At 35.9% G+C, this 26,712-nt stretch overlaps 1 protein-coding gene across 5 annotated transcripts in view; it reads right to left on the bottom strand.

Moving 5' to 3' along the window:
* adamts3 (ADAM metallopeptidase with thrombospondin type 1 motif, 3) overlaps window positions 1-14,176 on the bottom strand; it is a 214,793-nt gene extending 200,617 nt beyond the window's left edge. For 4 of the 5 annotated variants that reach the window (XM_087251131.1, XM_087251134.1, XM_087251132.1 and 1 more), the window contains exons 1-3: window positions 13,828-14,171; window positions 12,407-12,431; window positions 10,887-11,287 (exon numbers count right to left, since the gene is read on the bottom strand). In XM_087251131.1, the coding sequence (XP_087107257.1) occupies window positions 10,887-11,287; window positions 12,407-12,431; window positions 13,828-13,893 (492 nt within the window). In that variant the 5' untranslated portion in view covers window positions 13,894-14,171. 5 annotated transcript variants of the gene reach the window in all.
* Window positions 14,177-26,712: the final 12,536 nt, after the last annotated feature.

Below are 26,712 nucleotides of genomic sequence, written 5' to 3'. Positions count from 1 at the left end.
AAAAGTATCAGTCGTCTATGGTTAAAATAGCCACGGCCATGTCACCCTGCAGCCCAAGACTGGTTACTCACTGAAGCTAAGCAGGGCTGAGCCTGGTCAGTACCTGTATGGGAGACCACTAGGGAACACTAGGTTGCTGTTGGAAGTGGTGTTAGTAAGGCCAGCAGGGGGCGCTCAACCTGTGGTCTGCGTGAGTCCTAATGCCCCAGTAAAAGTGAAGGGGACACTAAACTGTCAGTGGGCGCCATCTTTCGGATGAGACGTTAAACCGAGGTCCTGACTCTCTGTGGTCATTAAAAATCCCATAGCACTTCTCGTGAAAGAGCAGGGGTGTAACCCCGGTGTCCTGGCCAAAGTCCCTCTATCGGCCCTTACAATCATGGCCTCCCAATCATCCGCTTCCACCGAATTGGCTCTATCACTGTCTCTCCTCTCCACAAATAGCTGGTGTGTGGTGAGCGCACTGGCGCCGTTGTCCTGTGGCAGCCGTCGCATCATCCAAGTGGATGCTGCACACTGGTGGTGGTCTGGAGAGACCCCCCCCCCCCCATGATTGTGAAACACTTTGGGTGTACGGCCATACACAATAAATGCGCTATATAAATACAAATACATTACATTACAAAATGTATTAGTGTACAGATTGATGCTTGTGTGTTGTGCAGACTTGTTTGTTACCTGCAGGATGCTCTACATGTAGGAGTAGAATCAGTGGGTTGTGCAACAGAGCTAATACCAGTACTCAAAGAGGAATTCAAGGCATGATGGGGGAAAAAATGGAAAAGTTCAAAGTATTTCAGCAGTGAAGTGGATCTGAGAAACACTGTGAACATGTAAGACTGCTACTGGCAGCAAAAACAGAAGAACACTGATTCCTCTGACCATTAATATCATTATTTTTCCCGACAAAGGTGCATTGGGGATGAAGTTCTGGCTCAGGGCCAGAGTCCCGTGTGAAGCTCAGCCAGGAGTTCAGCTACACAGCCAGCTTTGAGCATCAGTGAGCGAGGAGACTCATTCAGCACCCTGGCCACAGAATACAGCAGTTTGCAATAAACAGGCCAAGATATGAGTGACACAGAGCTGTAGATTAGCAGTGGATCATTCCCAATGCTTTGTGAACATACCGACTGCCAACCCATCTTCAGTCCTTATAGTAAATGTAATGGGTTGACTCTTTGATAAATCTGTTGACATTCTAAACACCTTGTTGAGTTGCTGAGCAGAAACAGAACCGTTCATTTTTTTCTCCACTTCCAAAGGAATGTTCACAGGCTTGAAACGTGCCTGTGTCATGTAAGAGAGCCTCCCCTTTCTCCTCCTCCCCCAGCTAAAATCATCCCTCCATCCCCCACAACGACTCTCAAGAGGAAATATCTATTTCACAGGCTACATGGGAAGCCCTCAAAATCCATGGTGGCTATAATTAAGGCCAGTGAAACAGAACTTGGTGTCGAGTCAGAGTGCCACTTCACATCAAACAGTCAGACTGTCCACATAAGCATTTGGTCCATTTCTCAAGAAAGCCACGGATTTTGGTGGAAAATCTAAAGCTACAAAAGCCTCTGTGGCTCTTGTTGAAATAAACCAAGGTTTCAAAGGGCACACATCAACACTGATGTCATTCTAAGACAATTTAGACATTCAAGTTTAAGGAGGATGTCTAAAGAAGTCTCGGACATCACTCATATTAGCTTGAGATGCTGGTTCTAATCAGACTGGAGAATCATTCACTGAATCACCCAGTGAAGGCTGATAATCTTTTTTATAATTTAAGTCATAGTTCAATTAAAAATAGATTTCTTTTTTATTTTGATAAAATTATGATTTGATGTTTCAAAGGTGAATAATAATGAAATAAAACAGCAAATGCGTCTAACCTTTTTCATTTCTGAATTGTTAAGCCTGGTTTATACTCGAGATGTCCGCTAGTTCGCTTGAGTGCTGGTGGTGACTGTGACGTCATTGTTGTGTTTTCGGAGGTTTGCTTTCGGTGCACGTGACAGGATTTCAGCTGGCAAAGCGCACAACTTTTTTTGAGACTCGAGCGAACAGTTCGCACGGCACCGCATTTGATTTGAGTTGAATATGAACCACTTTAAAGAGATTTTGTCTGAAACAGGTATGACTGTACAGACATCTTTTTGATCCGTCTATGTGTGATGATACCTATAACCAGATGACCAATAATTCTTGGCTAGAAATTAGAAAACAGCAGTGGGAAAGGAAGAATATTTTTGTTTAAAAGTTTCTAAAAACTTGACGGATAAATTTGTCAATACCAAAAAGGCAAAAGTAGCGACCCAGGTGGTTTCAATAAATGATTACAGAATGTAATGTAAATGTTTTTTCCATCATTCATAGGTTTACACTGATGTGCATATTACAATTTTGAATTTAAAACAATTTAATAGTTGCAAAACTATAATGAAGTAACAAATTACTTCTCTGATAACTGGAAAAGAATATTTGAACCTAAAGGTTTACAATATGCTGATCCCCTATTTTTTTAGGCTTTATTGGTGATGCTGGTCAGGAATGTTGGACCATTGTTGCCTTTTTAGCATAGTAAAGGACAGAAACTAGCTAGACAGTAATTTGTCAATTGTGGAATGAAATAAATCTAAACAAAACATCAATATTATTTAGTAAATGTACTTTTGTTTTTGCTTTTATTCTTTCCATAATAAAAAAATATATTTGTTAAGCAATCCATGTTCTGTTTTGTCATCGATATTTTAATAGCATAATGTAGAGCTGTCCGAGATATGAATAAAAGCAAATGATGCATCAAAGTTTGATAAAAAAACAAAAACTTAAATGCTTATAAAAATCTTTATAATTATTAAAATAATTATTGAATGATATTAATAATATGACATAGTTCCGGAAAATTTCTACTTCTATGTTTATCTGTCCGATTTTACAGTCGTTTACTTTTAACCTCCCCATTGTTTTAAAAAAAATATCTCAACGGCTAACGCATCAAGTTTAAAAGCCTCGTTCATTTTTTGAGGGGCTTGCACACTCAGCGGAGGTCTGTGGCGTGGCACCAGGCGAAAGAACACCATTGACAAATCAAAAATTTGACAATTTTAATTTACATGGATGTATTCCGGGTGACACGGTGGTGCAGTAGGTAGTGCTGTCACCTCACAGCAAGAAGGTTGCTGGTTCGAGACTCAGCTGGGTCAGTTAGCATTTCAGTGTGGAGTTTGCATGTTCTCCCCGTATTCGCGTGGGGTTCCTCCAGTTGCTCTGGTTTCCCCCACAAGTCCAAAGACATGCGGTACAGGTGAATTAAGTAAGCTAAAATTGTCCATGTGTGTGAATGAGAGTGTATGGGTGCTTCCCAGTGATGGGTTGCAGCTGGAAGGGCATCTGCTGCATAAAAAACATGTGCTGGATAATTTGGTGGTTCATTCCGCTGTGGCGACCCCAGATTAATAAAGAGACTAAGACAAAAAGAAAATGAATGAATGGTTGTGTTCCTTGATTGTGTCCTCATTTGTTGCTGTACATGAGGCATGCACTCTTTAAACTGTCATTGTGCTGCACTATAATTCTACCTTTTTTATTATTAACTTCATGCTCATATTACAATAGTAACTAAAATAAAGAAAACTGATTTGTGATTCAATGCAAATTGCTACAACTTGGAATTATTAGATGTTACTTTAGAAGTCTTAAATCTTAAATCAATCCAATAAAACCTCTATATCCAAGTCACTGAATCAGACAAAACAGTTAGTGATTCTGACTACAACATCCAATGATAAAATGATGTTCTACCATGAAAATAAAAAGTATTAATTCTTTTTGCAGACTGGAATCATAATTAGAATACATTAAATGACAAATTACATTTATAAGCAGTTATTTTAATGAATCTCTCAGTAAGAACTGCAAACTCATGACTTTTCGATTTAAATGAATCTTATAGTAATTAGTCTGACAGTGATTAATTGATCCACATCAGATTCACCAGCGAGAAAATTACTTCAAATTGAGCTGATCTTATTTGTACAAGCAATTGCACACATCTAGCACGAATATCTGTTGACACTATTATTCATGTGACCTCGTCAAATATCCATTGAAGACATACTCAGTCAAATTCAAAATATCTAGATTTTTTTTCATTGCATCATAAAAAATAAATAAACCATTTTCCATGCTTCTAACAAACAGCTTACTTCCTTCTCTTTGTCAATGTTTTGGTTTCTTATTTCCTATGTAGGTCACTGGTCTATCTAAAAAGTCAGTTAGTAGAAAAGCTGTCACATTCCAGTTCAATCCAAGGAGAGAGAGAGAGCGAGAGAGAGAGAGAGAGGGAGATGTGTTCAAGTTAGGCTGAAATGAATAAACCCCTGTGCTAAATGCCATCGCTTAATTCCCAAAAAAAAAAAAAAAAAAGATTTTCCCAGTGAGTGCCTCATCAGCCCAGCCATCAATCCTTTGCCACAGCTTGTCTACATAAACTTTTTGAAAGTCTATGCAAAATCGATTTCCCAATTTGCTTGCTCTATCTCCTATTGAAGAGTAAAGCTCTCCTCTGATGTTGGACAGGCCCCCGGGAAAGCAGCTTCATCCCATTTGTCAGCTTCCCGGGGTGACCCACAGTTCACTCAACTCCACTATCACTCCGGACACTCGCCTAAAGCACTCAGAGTCTTTTGTGAGGAAGCAGACAGGCCAAAAGATGCACAGTACAATGTAGAATTTCCCTGAATGATCTGATTTGAAGACTGTGTGGTAAGCATCGCTCTCAGTTGTGGAAGGTGAATGAATGCCTTTTCATTTTCACTGTAAGCAAGATTTTCAATGAATAAATTTCAGACCATCATTCTCACAAAGGTACTGGGTGGATTTAAAGGACTTGGAGTATAATAAATAACTCATAAGGACTGCATCGTTATCTTATTTTTCATCTTATTTTGAGTTTTGACAGCTACAATACAGTCTATGTTGGTTGTACAAAACTATTAAAATATGAAATACAATGGGTCTCTCTTTACTAATATTTGCAAATATTATTAGTAGGTTAGTCATTTGCATCAAACATGCTGAAATAGCTGCTTCTCAAATGGCACACTATACACTCATGCAGTATGTACTTATGCACTTAAACACTCAACAGCATAGTACATGTATGTAGTGTCATCCCAAATGGAGCACTAATGTTTTTTTACTAAGCGGAAATTCAAACCGTTTCCCTAATGACGTTTGACGGTTGCCAAATCAGTGAAATAAATTACTAAACAACCAAATAATACCTGCCATGTGTATAATTGCATTCACCATCGGGACGCGCTAAAATCACTCTCGTTACAAAATTTTGCTTGCACCATCCAAAATAAATAAAGTTACCTAACATGTGCGGCAGATAGCTCCACCCCTTCCGCTACGTGAGCAAACCTGCAGTCATTAGCCGCGTTTCCACTATCACGCCTAAAGCGAGCGAGCCAGGGCGAGCCAAGGCCAGTGGCGTTTCCACTGTCACTTCCGGGGCCTAATCGGGCCAAAGCGGGGCTTTCTTGGGCCAGCGGCCGGCCTTTTTTGGCCCGCCGAATACCTTGGGCCAAGGAGGGCCAGCTGGGGCTTCGGGGCGGAGTGAAAGAAGAGGCGGGCAGTTTTCTGATCGCACATGAGTACATGCGCCAAACAATTAAAGAAATAAGGGAAAGAAAACATCTAGCCTTATAGTCTGGGGTCTTTTTGCGTATGATCACCCTTATGTTTCCCTTTTAAATGTAAGGCTGCTGCATAAAATAATAAAGTAGGCTAGTTTTAATTTATAGTGACGTTCTTTGCTGCGTCCTCCTTTATATTTCAATAACGCATAATAATCTTTACACCATATCAAAGACACAGCAGACAATAAAGGTTTTCGAGAGTTTTTGTCAAGTTTAAAATGTTTGTTTGTGCACGTTTAGATGCCTGTATGTGTGTGTGAGACCGGGCAAGAGCGCTCCCTTCACAACTCTGTTATGCCGCGAGCGGCTCTTTTCTTTATTTATTTTGGAGATAATACACAATATTAATACAACAGAAAGACATAAAACTTAACAAATTACGTGCCCACTTTCGTAGACTTTAAACAATATAGTGTCATATCTTAATAAAATAGCCTAAGCTATATTGAAATATAATTTAAAGAATTACAAATATCAGATATATATAAAATCGCATTAAATAAATAAACCAATATAAAATAAACAAAAGCTAGCTATATATAGGTAGCTTATATACAATACATAAATCAAACCGTTTTAAAGCCACATATAGCCTAACTTTCATTCTACAAAGACCTGTATGAAAAAAAAGATTTTTGATATTTTCTAAAAACAATTAACACCGGAGAAGGTTTGAAATATTATTTATAAAGTATTTGGATGCGATGATATTAATCAAATCGCGCAAACAGAGCATTATTTGGGTGAGTAAATGCAGAATCTAGCCTATTTTTTTACTTTTTTTTCTACACTGTCACCCAGTCCTGCTCAGCGCTGCTTTAAACGCATTGGGGGAAAGTCCAAACACAAAATGTGTTCTATATCCTCAAACAAGTGTTTATGTTTTTATATGATGTGGTTAAATTTATAAATGAAACTTTAAATGAAGAGCTTTAGTGAATAGCTGCTGAGCGCAACAAATATGGCTATAATTTATTAGGCTACTCGCTCTTGTGCTGAAACACTTAACACGACGTCTATCAAAATGAGGATGTTATAAAATACATGCCATATCGAGTTATAAATGAGAATTTCTGTGGCTTTATATTATGGATGTGTGCGCTCTCTGTGTTGGGTCCCTGCGTTAGTGGCGAGAGCACTCGATGCACAATGCCAACAGTCGGTCGGCGAGTAAACAAATGTAAAGAATGGAAATACACAGGTCTGTGCGTATAGACATTTCATGTACTGCTGTACAGTAACGTGTCATTTGTTTGTTTCGGTTGTCTTCATTTTAATGGTTTCGTGATGATTCTGTGGTGTGCTTTATCTGCCTGTCCTGATTCCCGCTGAAGGGGGCAGGCTGTGTGACGTTTGATTCGGGGACGTTCTGTGGGCGGTGTTTGTGTGACGCGCTGTGAGCTACTAGCCCGACAGTGGAAACGCAACATGATTTCGGCCTCATTTCTCAACCTCCCGGGCTATTGGCCCGGCCCGGCCCGATTAAAGCCCTAGCTCACACTGGCCCGATAGTGGAAATGCGGCTATTGAGTGCGTGAAGTGCCCATCATTATACACTTCATTTTACCGGCTGAATGAGTGCATCATCCAGGTAATTAAAGTGCACTTACTATTTTTTTTTTTAGGTTTTCAGTGTGAACGCACTACTTACACTCTTTATACTACAAAATTGTGTAGAATAGTGCATAAGTATGCGATTTGGGATGTAGCTCATCTCTATATAAGGTGTTTGTGCATATAACCTTTCCTTTACATGCTCTTATCAAATATGGCACCATCTCTACAGAAAAGCTTTTGTCATATCCTTGAGTAGGGTTGTAACAATATACCGGTATGACGGTCTACCACGATTTGAACGTGCACGATTATCATACCATGAACAATTGCATATCAACTGTTTTAACCCTTAAAGACCGAGACAGCCGCCCGCGGCTAAAAATAAGTATTGCTCTTAAATGTTTAATAACTTTTGATCCGCTGATCCGATTCATACAATTCAAAGATTGGCATAAAGAACAGAATCTCAGCTTTCCAGTGCTGTATCACATAACATTGCGGACTTTCAGAGGCTCCGGAATCAGTGCGGGTACGTCATCAAAATTTGACAAAGCTGATTTGACAAAGAAACGCTCGTCACTGTGTCTCCGGACAAACCAGACATGATACATTGATGCTTTGTCCCTCCTCCATGCCCAGATTGGTTCAAACTCGCTATATCACAACCAATAAGCATAGGTTTCGCTTTTGTTTGTGGACCAACAATGAGCTTTTTGAACAACACGGAATGAGAGATAGGCATACATTTATGCGCGGCTAAATAAAACGCAAAAAAAAGTTTTGCATGAAATAATTCTCATACTAAGTACTTTTGCATGCACAGCAGCACAGAAACATGACAAAACAGTGACACAGCAAAGACGAACTGCTGCTCTTGCTGTTTTCAAAAGACGCAAATGAAGGTGCAGCTGTTTGTCTGCATTGCAGACAACCATATCCAAATCCATATCCACAGACAACCATATCCATGCTGGCACATAAAACCTAAGGATGTTCCATATTGAATCTAGTTTCGTTATGTAACTATTTATAGTATAGTAAATATTTACTATTTATCTATTTTTTACTGAGGATTTGCACCATGTTTATTTGGACTTTATTTGGACTTTGACACATTATTTATTATTTTCTTATTTTTTTATTTGTTCATTGTAAGTGGTGTTGTTTATAGTAACTGAAAATATATTATTTGGAAAAAGTCAAATTTGCTTCACTGTTCTATTATTTTGTAACATTTTAACATACCGTATACCGCGAAACCGTCAAACCGTGGTATTGTTTTAGACGATTATCATACCGTAAAAAATTCATACCGTTACAACCCTATCCTTGAGCAATGCCAAGTGTCAAAACTAGACCAAAACTAGACTGCAGATCTATCAATAGCCTGTGGCACATACGAGCATATGTGAGTAATTCAGAGAAACAGTTTTGAGCAAAAGGTTTTCATAGTGCCTTACGATTTGTTACTTTGTCCTTTTTGTGCTTATTGTGTTGGTTATTTCTAGATTTTTTCTGCAAATTTTGAATAATTTGTTGTTTGTTTGTTTGGTTTTGTGAAATCATTTGTATACAGATTTCATGCTACAATTAAAACTTCATACTGTACAACATTTAAACCATAGTTCCCAACTCCTGGAGGGCTGCAGCTCTGCTTAGTTTTGCTCCAACCCTAATCAAACACAGCTGATCCAAATAATCAAGGAGTTCAAGACTACTAGAGATTATGAAGCAAGTGTGAGTTGGAGGTGCTTGGAGCTAAACTGCATGTATGCAGAGCTGCAGCCCTCCAAGAATTGAGTTTGAGGCTATTGATTGTAACAGTATTATACATTCTTACTGTTTACACAAACTACAATGATTTGGTGCAAAAAATTCAATTATACTAGGGCTGCACAATATATATCTTTTGACCATCGATATTGCAATGTGTGCGCCCGCAATAGCTCATTGCAAGAATTGCAATGTTGAGTTGGAATTACAGTTGACCAAAAACCTCAAGACAAAACACATGAGATTTGTAGCAACACTGCAGAATTTAACCACAATAGAGTGAAAGTTTAGCATCTGCATGTGTTTAAGGCCCTATGACTATGTGAATATGTGTATTTTAAGAGAGTTCAATAAAGTTTTATTTTAAAGTTATTTAAAAGTTATTTAAGAGAGTTATTTTAAAGTTTACTAATGATTAGTTTGGTGACAAGGTCGTTTAATGGTTAGCACTGTCGCTTAAAAGCAAAAAGGTTGCTGGTTTGAGTCCTGGCTGGTTTCGTGTCCCAGTTTGTATGTTCTCCCCATGTTGGTGAGGGTTTCCTCTGGGTGCTCTGGTTTCCCCCACAGTCCAAAGACATCTGCTATATGTGAACTGAATAAACTAAATCGGCCATAGTGTATGTGTGTGAATGAGTATGAATGGATGTTTCTCAGTACTGTGTTGCAGCTAGAAGGGCATCCGCTGTGTAAAACATATGCTGGGTAAGTTGGCAGTTCATTCCACTGTGGCGACCCCTTATGAACAAAGGGACTAAGCCGAAGGAAAATTAATTAATAATTTGTTTTATTGAATTATTTGCATGATGAAGATTTTGCAATGTTATTTAAGATTTTATTATTCAATTTCTGTACACGAATACTGTTAAAGTTGAAAACCCAAAAGAACATAAAGTACTGCTTAGTTATTTCACCTTAATATTTGCTCAATTGTGTTTATTTATTACAGCACTTTGTTTATTATGTGTATATAATAAATTACATAAAAACATAATTTTACCCCCCCTAAAGCAATGACTCTATAGACCAGGGGTGGGCAAACTCGGTCCTGGAGGGCCGGTGTCCTGCACAGTTTAGCTCCAACTCTAATCAAACACACCTGCTTAAAGATTTCTAGTGATCTTGAACACACAGATTAGCAGGCTCAGGTCTGTTTGATTAGTGTTGGAGCTATACTATGCAGGACACCGGCCCTCCAGGACCGAGTTTGCCCACACCTGCTATAGAGCTAATAGAGCTATTTAAGTAATTTGGTGAAATGTTATTTATATTGCATTACATGTTGCAGAGAAAAAATATCACAACATCATTTTTTTCCAATATCATGCAGCCCTAAATTATACCCTTTAATATAATTCATTATAATAATTATTTGTACGTATTTACTGACTGAAAGTACTATAGTATTGAATGTTGGCCATATATTGATTTCCAGCAATGATTACTGCTTTATCGTATAGTACTGTGACATACGTAGCTAGTTTGGAAAGACGTCACAACTAGTCGATGACGGAGTGAGTGGGCGAACTGTCACTATAAATTAAAATCAAGTCAAATAAAAGCAAATTGCAAATATTCTTGGGAAGAAATGTGACGGTCATAGACACAGGATCCCTGCAGGTTTGGAAAACGCTGAAAATGACTCACCACTCAATGCCAGTTCAGATTTGCATAGAAGTTTGGATAGTGAGCAGCAGTGGAATCATAAAGTATAAAGATAGGCCATTATAAGCCATTATATGAACTACACAAACCTACCACTTTGAAATCTCACATTTCTAATTACATTTATGTCAGACCTTACTTTCTAAGTTCAAATCCAAAGTAATATTACTGCCTGAAAGGTAAAAAAAAAACACTCACCAGCCCATCGCAGTTGTTAATGGCGACAGAAGCTCCAGGCACATCCGTGATGTCCCCGATAAAAGTGCAGTCTGTTTTTAGCAACTCTCTTTTAAGTATTCGTTCAAAGTGGGTTCTGTTATCAGTCGCATTTCCAGCTATTTCGATATCATCGTGCCATTCCACCATGGCTCCTGGAGCCACTAATCTCTGATTGGGATGCAGTCTGAGGTGGAATTCCTTGCCAAAGACAGTGATGTTAAAGAACAATCTGTCAGGTGCTGGCGCTGACCCCTCCAAAACATCCCGCTTCACACGTTGCTTGTGATTGGCTGATAGAAAATGCGAGAGGAAGTGTCCCTCTGCGTCCGTACTGATGGGAGTAATGAGGCCATACTCTTTCAGACGGTTCTTCAACAAATCTAAGATAACACAAGACAAACACTGATTATATTAAAATTCTTGTCGTGTTACATGTAAATACAAGTTGGATTAAAAGTGTCAAGTCAAGTGACAAATACAAATCGCTCTAACTAGTGTATTGTGTCTTTTTTTAAATATAATTGGCAACATAAATGTTTTTATAAACAAGAAAAAGCTAGCTGTGTGTTTTAAAGTCTCCTAAACAGTTGTTTATAGGCATTTAACTGCCTGTGAATTTTCAAAGCAATTTTATTTGAGCTTTTGGCATACCTCTTGGCATATGAATAATGGTTTTGCATTTCAAATAAAAATAAATAATGTGCTCGAGTGAGAACCTCATAGCCTTGCAATTTGTTATTATAGTGTACTTATGTGTCTTTTGAATCTGCTTAAAAATGACTTTTCTCTTGAATGTGAATAAACTTGTTTAATAGAATAAAGCTAAAAACAAGCTATAAAACATTAAATGTTTCATGTACAAATAACTGTTAAACTATTTAAAATTTGTTAACAAGATTTTAAGGTGTTATCAGTTTCAGCACAATTTAGTCAATTGAAAACTAAATTGAAGGCGGCTGAAAAAAACTCTGTCAGGCTGTGAAAAAGACTTATACCACTTAGACATTTAAGAGATCAAGTGTATGTCTTCGCTGTACGTTTCCTAAAGTTCCCTCACTGCTAATTAAAAGGAGAGAGAGAATGATTTCTTAAGTCTAACAGAGTAAACAATGTATCACCCTGTGCATTTTGCTTGTCATTCCCAATTTTAATTAACAGACTATAAAAGTCTATTAAAAGTTCTTTAGAAACTGACTTGAAGCATATCTCAGTGTTACCTTGGGCCTTTTTCTGTACTGACTGTTAAATTAGTTCTGATTAATTGTCTGATAAAAATATTTGTCATTAAACATCGAGAAAAGAAGATGCAAGTGATAACAGTCAAACCCTGCATGACTTGGCAGAGTGTGACCCTAGTTTGCACTCCACAGTTGTCTATGTAAATTATTGAAGCATCCAAAGTTACAATAGTGACTGTTTCACCCTAAAACATTTAAATAAAAAAAAAGAGCTCACAAAGAGTGGAGACGTGTGCGGGAAAACAAGGCTGTATACTTTACCTTCTTTATCTATAATTTCACCAGCCTGCAAGAAAAAGAGATACAGAGAGATAAATAGACTATGCATGAAACACACAGTCAAGAAAAAAAAAAGAAATTACAACTGGTGCACAAAGAAAACCATAATATATGTGAAATTGTCATGAGAAAAACCAAAGCTGACATTTAACTTTCCATTTCACTTGTGGCAAGCCATTTTAACATCCTTTTTTTACTTGGCATTTTTGTAGGCTACTATCACTTCATTTAAATTACTTGGATCTAACGTGGATGTAGACATGACTAGCATAATCTTCACTTCTAAAATGCATGCTCTGACTGCTCCTGGAACTTATTCTAGTTTTACTGAGTCTTATGTGCAGTGAGTATATTTGTGGGAATGGGCAAAAATGTATTCTATGAGTCAAAATTATTTAATTAATATATAATAGTATAATAATTAGTATATGTAAGGTAAAGATCGTGCTCCATGTAGACATTTTAAAATATCATTTAGTTCATTGATTTACATTATTTCGATTTTTTTTTTAAACCCTCAGACTCCATACTAGTTGTAACTCAGGCAAAAAATCCCATCCTACCATACCATACAATCATTGGAAGGCTAGCAGGTTGTGTAAAAAATCTTAAGTTTACAAAAAATTAACACTGATGACTAGATTTCTCACTAAAGTACTTCATTGTTAGTATTAATGAGATTTTATTGAAAGATGTTAGAGCTTTTTATGAGACATTAGTAGCCTAACACTATTTCACTTAAAATGGCTACTAAGTTTTAGTGAAATTAAAACCTAATACTTATAATAAACACTAAACAAACAAGTGTAAAATACCATGTAACTAATAGTCCTATATGGTCAATTAAGTAGTTCAAGAAAGCTAGGTTTTCCAACTGAAATGCATAGCTGTTAAAAGATTCACAAAAAATATATATTTGTATTAAAAACATTTTAAATTAAACTTGTATTTGGTAACATTGAGGCAGTAACTTTACTAGTAGTACATTAAACTAATGCGCTAAAACGCCAGTATCTAAATAGTACTAAAACCTAAGTTACTACAATTTTTTTAGAGCTTTGAGTGTAAAAACGGCTTGCCATATTTCACGTGTTTTCTGCCATGCCAACTTTTCGGACAGTTTGGCTATTGGTTTGACAACTGGGAACGCTCTCCTTTTTCTGTTGTATTTAGTTATTACGTTTTTGTTAGTGCTCTGTATAAAACCCAAGGACAGAACAAACTGTTACTTACTTACACTATAGCCTACTGTATTCTTACAACCGGCTTAAAGTTCAGTCCAATACTTACAATGTTCCAAGCGGGAGGGTGACTGTCAAACCTCCCGCGAGCTCTCATTTACACTTCACTTCTCCATAACATTACAACTTTACGTGGAAAAACAGTAAATCAATAACACTTACCAGATGAGCTGAAGTCAGACTTACTACAACTCCTACTATGAGTAACCTAAGTGACAGGACAACCATCACGAGTCGGGTTTTCTCAACTGAAGGACGAGAAACAGAGACTATAATCCAAACGTGGATGTTTCGCGCCTGTCTTCTTTAAAACTGTCGCGCACTAACTTATCCTCAGTGAAGAGAACTTTTTCAAAACTGCTTAAACGTAACCAAATATAGCAAATGAGAGATCTGAAAGTTATAGAACTTGGGTTAATGCCTCAGTTTTGTCAACTTATAGGAAATACATCCCTCTGAAGAGTTGTGGTGGTTAAAAGTTGAGCTGGCTGGACAGAGCCTTGTCTGAGCTCTAACCTGGCACTTCGCGCTGACTAATAAACTACAGACCAGCCCTGCCGTGACGTCATTTTCTACCCTTTCCCAGGAAAGCACATGGTGGAAAAAAAAGAAGAGAAGGATATGCAAAGAAAACACATGGCGATGCTTTTCTCACTATGGTTGGTGTGAGGATGGTAATGAAGTTAGTTTGAAGAGGTCTGCTCATGCATCTGCTCAATACAGGTAATGACATAATACTATTGAATTACATTAAATCCCCTTGTCTTGATTTCCATAGATTTAAATAGTTATTTTCAGTGTTCATATGGTTGCTTGACTTTTCCAGAGACCTGAATCTTTTGTAAAGACAGAGGTAATAACAGTTCACAGTGCTTGAAAATTATGTGTTCTGTTTTTCCTCCCTCTCTGATGAGAAACAGAAGGGAGGAACAAAGCAGAGAATACAGTTCTCTCCCATCTCAATCAACATATTGTTTAATGGCCTTCTGCAAGATCTGTTCATCAGCCAAATTGGCTGAAACACAAATACTGGGTAACGCAACTCATTTCTGCTAATGCAGCTCATTTATGCTGTATTCTAATCTTGTTATATGAGGATATGTATCTCCTCTTAGAGAGAAAAAATATGTATTTATTATTAAAGGATTTTGTCTTACTTTTTTCTTATTTTTAAGAAAAATTATTTTCTTTTCGGGTCAAAATTAAAAAATGTATTCATATTTTCATGGGGTACCATATATGTCAACCCCTTACTTATAAATAACAAAGCTACACTTTAAAAACATATTTTTGCTAGGACATTACTCAGGAATTTCACATTTCTCTGAACTCTAAAAATGCAAGGAAGTGCAAAAAAAAGTTAATAAATAATGGTTTCAATTTATTTAAATAAATAATGGACTTTTTATTATAAATAATGCACTTTATTTTATGAAATAATTGTTGCCTTTTATTTTTACACTATTTGCATTTAACATATACTTGCCGTGTATAATAATTGTATATTATATATAATAACTGCCATGTTATATAAGGTGTATACGGTTATATAAGGTAATTACAACATATTAATACAGTACATTGTGCCATATTTATATATGGAGAAATGCAAAGTCCCACCACCTGCAGTTCTTATCTTTGTTTCTTCTCTTCCACACTTATCCAGGTTCTCCTAATGCCCTCAAGGCTCTGTGTCAGTTTAAATGCATTACAGGTGAGATTTAAGCAGAGGTAATCTGATCACCTTCACATCTGTAGACCTCATGTTTTCATCCCTATTTAGGCATGCTTCCACTGTCCGTAGACTCCCAGACCATATCACTCAATAACAGCCCACGTTTTCTCTGGACTGTCTAGAAGAAGAAGTGGAAAAAAGTTTCCATTTGGTGGCATTTTTAGCATTTTTTAAAAGCGCCTACTAATTTTCTTGTTTTGTTTTAACCTACGTTTTTATAACATGTAAAATCACTGTTTATCATGTTTAAATTTTGTGAAATGTTTATTGTTGAATATATATATATATATATATATATATATATATATATATATATATATATATATATATCTTTTTTTATATAAATATTTTTTTTTATTTATTTTATTTTTGCCATGTCATGATGGCAGTAAATAATATTTCACTATTTTTCAAGAAAATTCTTTACAGCTTAAAGTGACATTTAAAGGCTTAACTAGGTTAATTAGGTTAGTTAGGCAGGTTAGGGTAATTAGGCAAGTTATTGTATAAGGATGGTTTGTTCTGTAAACTATTGAAAAAATATAGCCTAAAGGAGCTAATAATTTTGACCTTAAAATGTTTAAGTAATTATAAACTGCTTTTATTCTAGCCGAAATAAAACAAATTAGACTTTCTTCAGAAGAAAATTTTTTATCAGACATACTGTGAAAATGTCCTTGCTCTGTTAAACATCCATTGTGTGTGTGTGTGTGTGTGTGTGTGTGTGTATTTATATATATATATATATATATATATATATATATATATATATATATATATATATATATATATATATATATATATATATATATTTATTTATTTATTTATTTATTTATTTAATTTTATTTTGTGAATAAGAACTAAATACCTGAAGCATGCAGCTCTCCCATGAGAACCACTAATAGAATTGCAGTATTTCTCTCTCCCTGTGGTCTTAAACTCTGGCTTCTCTCCAAGTGTTACTGGTGTGCTGCTGAAATGGTATATGAAATTCCAGCTGTATTGTTATCGTTGATTAAAGAGGTGCTCGGAGGTCCTGAGAATCTGTCTGCACTCAGGTCCAAGCTTTTATTGGAAAGTAAAATTGAATGTCAGCAACCCTTTTGTTTCGGGCCTCAGCTTTGATTCTGTAAAGCCAGACTCCGGCTGAGTAATGAGGTTGTAAAGTGGTCAATGAAACAATAAACTATTTGCAACTGTGCTGACGTTAAGAACCTTACTGTTCATGTAGGGCGCTCAATGAGTTTGAGGCCTGTCACCTTTCCTAATGTTCTGTCTACTCAACAGTAAAGTTAATCTGATAACAATAAGGCTTCATTTGTTAACATAAGGTAATATTATCTGAAAGTCAACAATAGTTATAATTAGTTTAATACATTGTTAAAGTTCAAAGTAGTAGTTGATGCACTGAATAAACACATGTACAAAGATACTGTTTGGCAGATGAGGCGGTTCAGTTTCATTTAATCACATTCATTCATTCTCTTTTGTCCACTTTCACGATTTCTTTAACCCTTGTGTGGTCTCAGAATTCTGTACATCCCATTTATCCTACAACTAAAAAATGACTCGCCTTCACTAGACCTGGAATATAAAGCAGCAAAATTAATTTTTAGAGCTCAAATCTACTTTGAACAAACAATCTCATCATTCATCACACACCCTGTGAATTTCCCTTGCCAGTGTGCAGAGTTTTCGTCAATGTTTAATCAGTGGTAATGCTCATTTTTGACTGAAGTAAATATTTATATTTTCAAATGTTAAAGGCACCTGTATAGGTGTAAAAGAGTTTTCAAGAGTTCACACTTAATTGATGATTGATTATAAAGCTTGTTTGGCTAGCTGTCCCGGGAGAGAACCCTGAGCTCATAAGATCCTCAAGCCAGGGGCTCCCTCCCGTTTGCAAGAGAGAGGGGAGTTTGAGCTCAGGTAGATCTCGAGAACTCCCCTGCTGTAGCTGCTAATGAACAGTTAGTGATTGCTCTTAAGAGATAACTACTTACTAGGACCATGTCTATGGTGCTGATTTGAATTAGTCAATTAACTTAAGTTGTTTTGGACGGTGGGAGGAAACCGGTGGAAACCCACGTGAGCACGGGGAGACTACACACAGAAACGTTAGCTGTTTTGGTAAGGACTAGAACCAGTGTAGTTCTTGCTGCGAAGCAACAGTGCTAACCACTGGGCAACCGTGCCACCCATCTGGAAAGGAGGAGGAGTAGGGGTGGAAGGGGGGATTCTTTAAAGCAAAGATGACTGTGATTTGGAACTTAGGGTATTTATAGTGGCTTAGGAATCGTCTGATTGGTGAATCATAAATTGAATAATGCGTGGCCTACTGCAAGCAATCACACATGATCCTCTCGAAATTATTTTATAAATAAACTTCACTTAAAAAAAAAGAGAATTCATAAAGGTTAAAGCAGCAGATTTGTCTACAGTTTTCAAACTGTAAATATAGATGGCAAAAAAAGAGGGAGAGGGAAAAATCATCATACATCATTACAACTATTTTATTATTATTATTTAATTTTTTTATTTTTCTGTCTGTTAAAACAGTCAATTGACACTGGTCAGTTTTTGACCCGTTAGTCAACAGGCTGGTTAAGAGGAGAACCTAAAGTTGGGTGTACATCTATGCATAGACTTTCTGATCTTTTAATATAAATTTGTAAATTTATAAATACAGTTCCCACAATTTACATATGAACACATACTGTACAATAACAGAGAGTGTACAGAGATGAGCTTTTGCTTATTATCTGGCAGCCACAAAACCTGAACACTGTGTGCTTATTTAGAATTAGGTCTAGTAAAAAAAAAAAAAAAAAATCATTGCAATTTACAATTTCTCACCTCAAAACAAACTTAAGATTTCAGATAGCAATGATTAAATGTCATCTGGCTAGCATGTGTCAACAATACGTCTTGCGATGTTTTAAAATTAGGCCAGCAGGGAATGCATGTTTCAATGCATTTGACCACAAGGTTGTCTACTCTACAAAACCAATGTGTTTTTGACTGTGTCTGTGTAAAGTGGTCAAAAGCAGACACATTCTAAACATTTTAGCCTCTGATTACATCTGTGTTTTGCATCATCAACTTGTGGCTGGAATGACAAATACATATTATTTTCATTCCAGAATGTAATAACTGTTTGCTATTACTCTCACTTTTCTTGACTTTATTTCTGTATAATATACATTCAGTTAAAGTCAGAATTATTAGCCCCCTTTTATTTATTTTTTTTATTTTTTTAAATATTTGCCAAATAATGTTTAACAGAGTAAGGACATTTTCACAGTATATCTGATAATATTTTTTTCTTCTGGAGAAAGTTTTATTTGTTTTATTTCGGCTAGAATAAAAGCAGTTTTTAATTTTTTACAACCCATTTTTGGGACAAAATTATTAGTCCCTTTAAGCTATATTTTTAATAGTCTACAGAACAAACCATCGTTATACACTAACTTGCCTAAATACACTAATCTGCCTAATTAACCTAGTTAAGCCTTTAAATGTCACTTTAAGCTGTATAGAAGTGTCTTGAAAAATATCAAAATATTTACAAAAGGTGTCGTTCAACTGAAAAAAAATATATTATATATTATGAAGAATGAAACCAACAGCCATTGGCTTCCATAGTAGGAACCACTTCCATAATATGGAAGTAAATTCACAATATCTTCCATTGTGGTCGGTCCTTTGTGTTCAACAGAAGAAAGGAAATCAAACAGGATTGAAACTAGTGGAGTATGAGGAAATAATGACACAATTTTCATTTTTTTTGGTGAATTTGAATAATTTTAACTTATTGGCATGCTACCACTTATTTTAAGAAGTGAATAACATTTCTAAAACTAAAAGCATTCCTTAGCTGTTTATGCAAAATGAGGCATTCAGGGAGGACAGACCATTTCCAGAAATGATTCAAATGCTTTGTTCTTTCAAAAGGATTCGCTTGTGGTTTGTCTGATGTGACACACTGACCAGACCACACCTAACAACAATATGCAATGGACTGACCTTCCTGACATCACAAATGCCATTCTGGTGGCTATGAAATGTGAATTTGAATGTCACACTGTCCACTCGCTGCCACCATGTCTTTGTTTTCTGACAAAACATTCAGAGCACAATAGCAACTGAAGGCATGCTGAAGACACAATGCATATCTAATTGGTGCTTTGACCTCCTGAGAGCTGAATGGTAGTTGTTGTCTGTGCGCATCTTTGAGTCGAAGAAAATACAGCAATAAAAAGCTGCCATGTAAAAGCTTTTCACAAAGGGAAGGACAATACATTTTGACATTTTAACCCCTACTTGTTCTGTTCTGTAAGACCATTTGTACACCATTGTTTATCCTTCTGTGTAAAAACAGAAAATATTTAAAAGAGGCACTCGACACCCCTGGACTAAAAATATTTATACTCGTCCATCCTTGTCTGCGATTTAAAAATGATAGTTCACTCAAAAATCTAAATTCACCCTTTACCTTAAAGCTGGAAACCATTGTAACCACTGACTTTCATAGTATTTGGTTTCCTATTATGGAAGTCAATGTTTACAGGTTTTCAGCTTTCTTCAAAAGGTCTTCTTTTATGTTCAACAAAAGAAAGAAACTCATAAAGGTTTGGAACCACTTGAGGATGAGTAACTACTAAGTAAATCTTTATTTTTTGGGTGAACAAAAAGGTTATGAGGAACATACACTCACCGGCCAATTGCTTTAATCCTTTGTGGCATAAATTCATCAAGGTACTGGAAAAATCCTCAGAGATTGCTGCAGATTTGTCGGCTGCACATCCATGATGCGAATCTCCCATTCCACTGCATCCCAAAGCTGCTTTATTGGATTGAGTTCTGGTGACTGTGGAGGCCATTTGAGTACAGTGCACTCATTGTCATGTTCAAGAAACCCGTCTGAGAAGATTCCCCCATTATAACATGGCACGTTATCCGGCTGGAAGTAGCTATCAGAAGATGGGTACACTGTGGTCATAAAGGGATGGACATGGTCAGCAACAATACTCAGGTAGGCTGTCACGCTGACACATACAAGGCATGATACAAGGCAGAATGGATCCATGCTTTCATGTTGTTGATGCCAAATTCTGACCGTACCATCCGAATGTTGCAGCAGAAATTGGGACTCATCAGACCAGGCAACAATTTGCCAATCTACTATTGTCCAATTTTGGTGAGCCTGTGCAAATTGTAGCCTCAGTTTCATCTTGCACCCAGTTTTCTCTCCTGCTGCTGTAGCCCATCTGCCTCAAGGTTGGATGTGCTGTGCATTCAGAGATGCTCTTCTGCATACCTCGGTTGTAACGAGTGGTTATGTTATTTGCTGTTGCCTTTCTATCAGCTGGAACCAGTCTGACCATTCTCCTCTGGCATCAACAAGACATTTGCACCCAAAGAGCTGCCGCTCACTGGATATTTTCTCTTTTTGGGACCATTCTCTGTAAACCCTAGAGATGGCTGTGCATGAAAATCACAGGAGATCAGCAGTTTCTAAAATACTCAGACCAGCCCGTCTGGCACCAACATCCATGCCAAAGTCACTTAAATCACCTTTCTTCCCTATTCTGATGCTCGGTTTGAACTGCAGCAGACCGTTTTGACCATGTTTATATACCCAATTGCATTGAGTTGCTGCCATGTACAGTAATTGGCTGATCAAAAATTTGTGTTAACAAGCAGTTGGACAGGTGTATATAATATAGCAGCTGGTAAGTGTACATGGATATACGTGTACAAAATTAAATATATTATGGCCGTTAAACATTAAAGCTACTACAAGAAAAAGTTTGTGTCATTTAGAAAATATTTCTCACAGCTAAGACTAATATTTTGCAATTTGTGAGTGTGTGCGTGCGTGTGTCTGTGAGAGTAAGTATGTATGTGTATACTGTATGTCAACTCTCTTCTCATCTTGGAAAGGGAAACAGTCAAATAATTTTTATTGAAGATGCAACATCACTTCACAATTATTATAATTCTTCATCTTAGAACTATAATGATCTATCTGACATTTTTTTCAGAATTTCACATATTCTTATTAAATGACAACTTGCATTGTGTGATGTTTTTTTTTAAGTTGTTCACATTTTAAGACTTTTTATCTTCTGTATTTATCAAAGTTTATATCTACAAAGTCGAACTCTAGCTTGGCTCTATAAGGTTCTTTCTGTGAGCCAATCAGCATTTTTAATGCACACATCAGGATCAGTTTTCTTTGTCATTTTCGCCATTAACAGTGGGAAAGAACAGAAAGACAAAATCACACATAATCAGAGTCGACTAAAAAATGCCGCTTCTCACAAAATTGAGATGTGTTTAAATGTGATGATGAGAAGCAGTTTTTGAGATTGAGATGAAATGGTCAATTTTAAAATGAATATTAAAACAATTCTATATTAAAAGTGAAATATTTTATTTGTGTATATATAGTCAGTCAAACATTTTCTGTGTTTATTAAACTCATTTGCTCATTGTCTGTTTCCTTTTAAAGTCTTCAAATTTGATATTAAGCCTTGAAGGGCAAATCTTAATTCAGGAGGCATATAATTCAATAAATATAATTAAATGATTCATATAAAGCATAACATTTAGTAAATATTAACATATTAATTAGATAAAATTAACATCTAGTAGTAGAGCCGTGTATGCTTAATTTAAACAAGAAAAGAATATTCATCCTAAAACATTAAATAAAACTTTTTCAAGCATCAACATATTGTTACAACACCAATTATTATATTTTTTTATTGTATTTCTTAAAAAGTAATGCTTCAATAAATGATCTGTCAGATACTACCTTATAATTCCATGTGGAAAATTACTTTTCAGAATTAGAAGGTTCTATGTGCATTTACCGTGTTTTTTTACTCCAGTTTGCAAATGTAAGAGAACTTTGATAATTTACATTTAGAGTACATTAAGAGTCTTTGTCATGTTAGTGTATGAAAGAGAACTGTTACACACATATTGTTTGCTATACGGAATGCAAAAACTTTGAAGCTCAATATCTCAAAATCATTTAGAAAACAGACAAAACCTTATAATTTCAAGGTGACGAGTTGTAAATTGCAGTTTATGAAATGATATAACATTTCACAATTGAAAATGTGTGGGGTTTGTGTTTTACCTCAATCTATGTAATATATGCAGAACTATACATTAAGCGAAATTCTGTGAAAATAAGCAGCCGAAGTCTGGTTATACAGTAAATGTACTCTCAAATGTTTAAGAACCAGCTTTGACTGTTCCAATTCAGTGGACAGTTCGTGTAGTATAAGGGTCCTCAGAAACAGCCACTAATGAGGCTTCTATGTTTACACCTCAATGGAAATACAGCTTTAGAAATGTATTCGCTAAGTTTCAAGGAGACAGGTAGGACACTATAATGACATAAAACCAGAACTAAATTGGGACAGCCAAGCTAACAACACTAACAATGTGCAGGAAGTCAGTGCAAGTTTGAAAGGACTTGAAAAGACTATGCACATTTGTAGTTTGGATCCAATAGTTTTTTTTTATTGTGATGTTTAGGTAATCAACTTTAACATTTTTGATGTTTGGAATTATTACATCAATTGTAATTTAATGGTAATAAATCAATTAAACTTACACAAAATATGACTTTATTTACTGTGACAAGATTTATAATTCTATTCATTCATTCTTTCTCATTTCTAGACACTATAAAAATGTTCAAACAACCTAGTTTGGGTAATATTGTTAAGCTTCTGCTGAGTTAAATATTATTAAACTTTTGGTTTGGTTTAAATGTTTTTTTTGTTTTTTTACCTATGGGTTGAATGAATAAACATGCTGGGTTAATTTATTTTACTCTATAACTGTGAATTAAAAATGATTATATTGGCTTAATTAACTCAAAATAGGTTGGAACTTTTTAAATCAAACCCATAATTGTTAGAGGCTAAATCATTGAGACATCGGTCACACTTTACAATAAGGTTCATTAGTTAATGTTAATTAATCCATTTACTAACATGAACAAACAATGAACAGTACATTTACTACTCTATTTGTTCATGCTAGTTTATGTTAGTTAATGAAAATATACAGTAGTTCATTGTTAGTTCATGTTAACTCATGGTGCATTAACTAATGTTAACAAGTATGGACTTGGATGTTAATAATGCATTAGTAAATGTTCAATTATGATTAATAAATGCTGTACATGTGTTGTTCATGATTAGTTCATGTTAGTAAATACATTAACTAATAAACCTTATTGTAAAGTGTTACCGAGACATCTGCGAACCCCAGATCACCTTCTAAAATGTTGCTCTTACCAAATACCAACTTCATAATCTGTTCAAATACAAACAATAAAAAGAAAAAAAATACAGCACATTAAAGAAGATTAGGTTGATGCATCAGCTCTCGTGTTTTTTTTTTTTTTTTTTTTTTTCGAGAAAATATCACCCAAGGACAGTAAAAACTGAAAAGTTTGAAACTGTGGGAAAATAACCAAGGAATAATAGAAAATAATGTGGAAAAACTAAAACTGCATAAACGTTTTTTGAGGGGTGTATTTGGGGGTCAGATTAAGAGATATAATATAACTTAAAAGCTTAAACGTGTGTGTTGAGTTTATTATGTTCACTATCAACAGCATATCAGGATCATATAAACACTATGCACATCCTTCAAGAAGACAGCCATGACAAAAGCAAGCAACGTCTCAGCTAGACAGTGGCTTTAGGCCTTTTTGCATGTTTTGTGCAAAAAAAATACAAAATAAATAACTAAAAAAAATCAGCTTTAAGAACATACTTGGCTTCAAATAACAAATCACAAATATTTCATAGCCAGACATGGCCCTTGATGTTTACTATGAAGCTACAGTAATAAACTGTATAGACTATCATTTTGATTTATGATTTAGCTCAGGGGACTTAACATTTTTTCACACCTAGGGCCCCTCAATTGAACTAGAGCAGATGCGTCCTTCCATAAGGTTGCTCTTTAACATCAAATATATATTGTATTTTTATATATGAAAATGGTTAAAAACTATACAAACAACCATTACATCCTTATCGATGTTGTGCATTACATGTAAATGGGATTTTGTGTGGGTGAAACGATGTTTAGTTTGGTTCAACTTTAAACAAAAAATAAAAAAAAAAACGAAAAGAAAAGAAAATCTAAATAAAAACATTGCAGTTTAGAAAAATCTTGGCTACAGTGGGTGCCTATTACCATATATAACTTTCATAGCTTTACCCAGATATCTAATCTCATAAATTTGCTCTTAAACTATCACAGGAATACCAAATAATTTACTCTTCCATAAGTCTTTTCTGAGCACACTCTTAAGTTTCACTGTAACATTTGCAAAAAAACAAAAGGTCAATACACTTGCAAAACATCTTGCAGCAATTAGATTAAATGATACTTAAGGAAATATATTTGTTCACAGCATCAGTATATTTTCACCACCACAATTTGTAATCTGTGCCACTTTAATAGTAGTTAATAGTGCTGTATAATAGTACTGGCCGATTGTGTTGCCAAACAGAGAGTTTTAGCTGCAAAAGTCCTGATTGAAAGGATCTCTATTGATTTAAAGAGATAGTTCTCCCAAAATTTTTATTTGGGCCATCATTTACTCACCCATTCAGTCGTTTCAAACCTTTTTGAGTTTCTTTCTTCTGCTAAACACAAAAAAAAATATTCTGAAGAAAGCTGGAAATCTGTAACCATTGACTTCCATATTTGTTTATCTGCTACGGAAATCAATGTCTAGTTTTTAGCTTTCTTTGTAATATTTTCTTTTGTGTTGAACAGAAGAAAGCAACTCACAAAGATTCAAAACCACTTGAGGGAAAGTAAAAAATGGGCTAATTTTCATTTTTGGTGGAACTATCCCTTTACGTTTGCGATGTGATATTTATTAAGGCGATATTTCAGTAAGAAATGAATGTTCTGTACATTAGGACAGTTTTCATTTTGTTTGCTATTGCACAGTAACTCAGGTGTGTTGTCAGCAAGCATTGATTTGTTGCAAAAGAACCCCAAAAGGATCTTCGAATCCTTGACAGAATGCTGATAAAGTCCCACTTTGAAAGTCGGCTTGATCAAATAACATGTGGCATCCTAAATTAATTAACAGGAAAGACACAAAGCAGAAATGGGAAGAAAGAAAGAGTAGCAGCTTCTTTAAAGATCTCTGAGTGAGCATCTCTTTTAAAGTCCCCGAGCGAGCCACAGAATCAGTCAATTTTGATCCAGCCCCAGATTGCATGTTCTTCTTATCTATTACCTCTTTTGATAAGCAAATGGAAGAATGGCTGTGGGAAAAGAAAATGACCCACAATCTGTTTGGCTCACACAGGGCAAGAGGGCGGAATAAAGTAGCGCTACCAAATCTGAGTTGCTTGGTCGAGGATGCTTAGAGTAATTACCATCTAATGCCAGTCAGTGACATTTACAGAGAATCTCTCTTCAGTTTAACTTGTGGTCAAATCAGAGTTTTTGTAGCTGAAACCAGACAGCTGCTTAATCACAAAAAGGGCAAACGATTTTATATGAGGACACTCAGATAGTCATGTTGATTGTGCCACAAGTGAAATGCTCATAATTCTCAATAGTGTCGTGTGAGTTTTCACTTTGCACAAATTATACAGACACATGGACTTGCAAACACACATACTTAAAGGGTCACTAAACACCAAAACACATTTTTTGAGCTGTTGACATGCGTATATGTGTCCCACACTGCTAAAAACACTATTAGGACACCTATATTTCACTAAAAAGTGTAAATTAGTTGTTTTTGCGTTATTTCAAGCAAAATTCCGTTTTGAAACGAATTTTTGAAGCTGCGTCACGGTCATGACATAATAGCGTTGTATTCCAGCGTGCAGACTGGACGTCTTACAGTGTGATGCATTAATGCATGAGTAAGGCTTGGTTCAAACCAATCAGCACGCTCTATTGTGCAACTTAATTAATATTCATTACTGTCATAGTGTTTAGACGACAGACACACTACGTTGTATTGGCAAAACAAGCGTGAAGTGTTGCTTTTATAGTTTGCTGCCGTTAAGTTTCGTTTTCATTTTCTCTCTGTGAGAGCTCACGTGTGGATTAACAGTGTACGCGACTCTCGACAACAATAACTTACGTGTCTAAGGAGGAACATTGTTTACTGAGAGCTGTTCTCATCTGCAAACGCTGAGATCCGGATTCGCTTGTTGTCTTCTCTTAATAAAGACACGGCTCTAGTTGCTGGTGATTGTCCTGTCTCTACAGATTTGGTAAGTGAGCGA

The sequence above is a fragment of the Danio rerio genome, chromosome 5, assembly GCF_052040795.2.
Source record: "Danio rerio strain M-AB ecotype USA chromosome 5, GRCz13ab, whole genome shotgun sequence".
Taxonomy (NCBI): domain Eukaryota; kingdom Metazoa; phylum Chordata; class Actinopteri; order Cypriniformes; family Danionidae; genus Danio; species Danio rerio.
This window is presented reverse-complemented; position numbering and strand designations above follow the sequence as displayed.